This window comes from Notothenia coriiceps, unplaced genomic scaffold (genome assembly GCF_000735185.1).
Source record: "Notothenia coriiceps isolate Sejong01 unplaced genomic scaffold, NC01 NC01_scaffold00002288, whole genome shotgun sequence".
NCBI classification, from domain to species: Eukaryota; Metazoa; Chordata; class Actinopteri; order Perciformes; family Nototheniidae; genus Notothenia; species Notothenia coriiceps.
The window spans coordinates 1-4290 of NW_011334989.1; the positions used below are offsets into that span (position 1 = coordinate 1).

The 4290-nt window shown below is 38.2% G+C and overlaps 1 protein-coding gene across 1 annotated transcript; it reads left to right on the plus strand.

The window, feature by feature from the left end:
- Window positions 1–1107: 1107 nt before the first annotated feature.
- On the plus strand, window positions 1108–3564 carry LOC104967001 (claudin-18-like; the record flags this gene model as incomplete). The annotated part of the gene is made up of 4 exons (XM_010796369.1): window positions 1108–1272; window positions 2668–2809; window positions 2893–3006; window positions 3113–3564. Coding segments are annotated over 4 exons (509 nt in total), but the record flags the coding sequence as incomplete, so codon positions are not given.
- Between the last annotated feature and the right edge of the window lie 726 nt (window positions 3565–4290).

Sequence of the window (4290 nt, forward strand, 5' to 3'; positions counted from 1 at the left end):
AAAATATATATAATTTTTTTTTGTTTAAATATATATAGCACCAAATTGCAAATAATCTATAACTACTGTCACTTTTCACATTGAACATGTGCTCTTTTATTAAATAAACTAAACGCTTTCATTTTAAGTTGTGAGTCTAGTGTTTTTGACCCTAAGAAACACTGATGCATTAATCAATAACAATAATCCACAGCTCCTCTCTCTGCTCCAGAGGATTTAAAAAATATATATCCCAATGCCACAAAAATGCATCAGTGATGTAGTTGAAATCTTGTCTCCAGAAAACAAAAAACTGAAACAAGCGGTATCAGTGACTGTGTGTTTGATGTGGCTCTTTGCAGTAACATAGAACAAATGTGGATCTTAACCTCAGACTAGTTGGCCACCCCTAGCTGAGAAGTAATTGGTTTATAAAAAAACACAATGGTGCTCTTGGAGGATATTCAGGTGATAAGGTGGGGGGGTGTTACCTTGGTTGGTTATTGGCTAATGGTTACACAACCCAGAAAAACATCTCGAAAGACATCACAAACTGGCCAAAATCTGATCAGCTGATTTTCAGACCGGTTTTTATATAAATGGATCAGGACAAAAAGAGAGAATCTTCGTACCGGAAACTTTCAGAATTCTACACACATGTACTTAAAAAGAGGTGAAAAACGGGATTTTGCATAATAGGTGACCTTTAACAAAAAAAATGTAAACAGGTGATACGTTAAAACACTTTTCTTCATTGTCCTCAAACTGTTGCTCCGGCATCCAGCCCGCACCTCCTATCAGTGTTTGCATTAGCACCGGTGCATTCTGGCCACTACAATGAGAGCCAGGCGGAGTCAACACAGTTATCAGAAACAGAGCAAACAGCAAGCAGAGGGCAGGTCCTGCAGCACGCACTGTGGGAGAGGGCAGAATAAATACATCTGTCACCAACACAGAGACTACCAATGATTATGATTTACGTCTCACAATATGAGGTTTTAAATCCAAGGTCTAATTGTCAGCTGCATTTCTTTGTCTCTTTGTGATGCAGAATATTATGCAGTGTGGAGCTTTTTGTTGGAGTAAGAAGTATTAGACTTAACATGATATATATTTCCTGTCCAATAGGAACCTTCCAGGCGGTGCGGGCCCTGATGATAGTGGGGGTGGTGCTAGGGGTCCTGGGGGCCGTGATTTCAATGTTCTCTCTCACCTGCCTCTCGATGACCAGCATGGCCGACACCACCAAGGCCAAGATGAGCCTCACCGCCGGCATCATGTTCATCATCGGCGGTATGGCTACAAATAAAACAATATCAGAATGTTCCTTTAAAGTGTGTTTCTCAAAGGAATACTTCACCCGTAAATACATAATTTGTCTATCAGTTACTCACCCAGTGTTGCTGCATTTCTCCGTGGTGAACGAAGAATCAAAATACCGTTTAAAAAACCATAACGGGTTCTTGTGTTTAGAAGCCAATCAATCAATCAAAGTTTATTTATACAGTATAACCCAATATCACAAATATTACATTTGTCTCAGTGGACTTCACAGTTTGTACAGAATATCAGTATGACAATACGACACCCTCTGTCCTTAGACCCTCACATCGTACAAGGAAAAACCCACAGTTTAAAGGGGAAAATGGGAGAAACCTCAGGGAGAGCAACAGAGGAGGGATCCCTCTCTTCAGACGGACAGACGTGCAATAGATGCCCGTGTGGACTAAATCGAAGAGATAGATTTACCTTTTACAACATAGGTAGACCAAATGTTTGGAAATGCATGTTTCTGTAATAAGAAGATGAATCCACGAGGATGTCAACAATCCTGTGGGAGCCATCAGGGAGGTAGTGAGGTGAGAGTCAGGCAGGACCGCAGAGACAGGTTCAGCCACGACTCAGGATCCACGACTCAGGATCCGCGACTCAGGATCCACGACTTACTCAAGTGTCACTTAACAGCACCAAAGGGCTCCAGAAGTTCTGAACCAAATGAACATATATATTTCCTTGTCCATCTTCTGTTTAATAAAAGAGCTGAGAACACTTGTTAAAAAAGTAATCTGAGGAATTGTACAAAAGCATAAAAAACCTTGAGGAATTCAGTAAGACAGTATTAGTTTAGAATTAAGTATTAAGAAGGTAAACGTGGGCTGCGTTTAACAACAACAAAACTACATCAAAACACACGTTTCCAATGTTACTAAGTAGATATTGAGTATCTCCATTTGATGCAACTTTGTACTTCTATACATCTCAGACAGAGTCACATGTTGTACTTTTGACTGATATACATTTATGGACAGCTGCAGTTACAGATTTGCTATGCCCTTCCTGTCATGAGAAAAACAAAGCAGAAGTACTTTAGTACATTTTGCTGATGCAATTTACAGACTTTTAGTAAAGTAAGGTAGGACTTTACTTGTACTTGAGTATTTTTAAATGTGGTATTATTACTTTTATTTTCTAAATACTTCATTAAGAGCGGTGGAGTATAATCCAAGACTGATTTATCCACTCATAGGCTCAATACTATAATAGATAATAATAAGTAGTGAGCACATTGTGTATAAGTGAGGCATTGAATATATTGGTCATTAGAGATGGGAAGTGTTCCTTTAAGCCGACACATTAACAGTTTCTATGAAGTACATGACTTCCTGTCCCTCCATGCTCTTCTCTCAGGTGTGTGTGGCATTGCAGGAGCTTCCATCTATGCCAATCAGATCGTGGCCAGCTTCAGGCTCTCCACCAACCCCAACTACGGAGGCAACATGGAAGGAGGGATGGGGGGAGGGATGGGGGGAGGAATGGGAGGGATTCCCAGGTATGATGATTATATTGCTTGTTTTTTCATATCATCCATATTATTCTCGCTCTAGACTAAGTTCATGTTGTCTGTCTCCACAGATACACATTTGGCCCCGCGCTGTTTATAGGCTGGATCGGAGGGGGCGTCCTGGTTATTGGGGGCATCCTGAAGTCCGTGGCCTTCAAGGGAATGGTGAAAGATGAAAAACCACAGTGAGTCCCCCACAGATTGATCATCTATAGGTGCCTCTTGAATACATTTGGTTTGAGTGTGTGCTTTTGCTTATACAAACAACAACAATGTTCTCTTGTTCCTCAGTTACCCGGGGGTAGCGTACAAGCCTCAGTCCCGCACCAAAAGCGCTCTGCCTGATCACAATTCAGAGGGAGCCAAGAATTATGTGTAACTCCTACCCTTCAAGCACCAACATGTTATGTTTGCTGTTAGCTTTTCACATGCAGCATTGTTGTGGGATTTTATTTTCTAGATGCCTTTTATGTGCATACAAATATGTCTTGATTGGATTCAATATCTCTTATGTTGTAACAGCAGTTCAAAATCTATGGAAGCCATCCCGCCAGTTAAAATGAAAAGAATAAAACCATGAAAAAAAGGTATTTTTTTGGTGCTGGATACAAAACTCTAGCAACAAGAAGTCTGCACTCTTTGAAAAGCTTCCAGCTAATGGAATTGTGAAGATCTTTTGTAAGATTTTCACATTTTAAAAGTCATTTTCACAAAAATGTCTCCATGGTTTCTATATTTTTACAAATGCTGAATGTAATTGAAGACTTTTTTTACTTGAGTGTTGTTAAATCATTTGATTTGTATAATAATAAAAGACTAATTTGTGAATGATGTGGTTTGAATGATTGTAATAATTTACCTGATTATGAAGTTGAAAAACTCTTGTAGTTGATGTTCGATTTATTCAAGACCTATGTTCAAATTAGAGTAACAGATCTAAAGACAGCATGCAGTTATTGATGATCAAAAAGCACTGTTCCTGTCAACTTGCAGAAGTTACAATCCGTGTATCTACCGTCCAATTGTTTTTCTTTATTAAACACGTAAACGGAAGAGCGTCTGAGAGGCCTTTTTGCTTTTTGCCTTACTAAATGGTCTAATGGTCCTTGGAGTGAGGGGCGGGGCCAAACTCACGGAAGTGATTTCAAAACAAAAGCACTCGTTTGCTAAAATCTATGGAATGCCATTTAAGCCAAAATTAAATAAATAAATACATAAATAATTAAATAAATATATATATATATAAATATGCCTATGAAATAAATTCTGAAATAAATAAATGAGGCAATAAATATACACATGTACATTTAAATACACATTTATTTATTTCATGGGACTTTTATTTCATGACATATTTATTTATTTCAAGAGACTTTTATTTCATAATGATACATTTATTTATTTCAAGAGACTTGTATTTCATAATGACACATTTATTTATTTCAAGAGACTTTTATTTCATAATGACA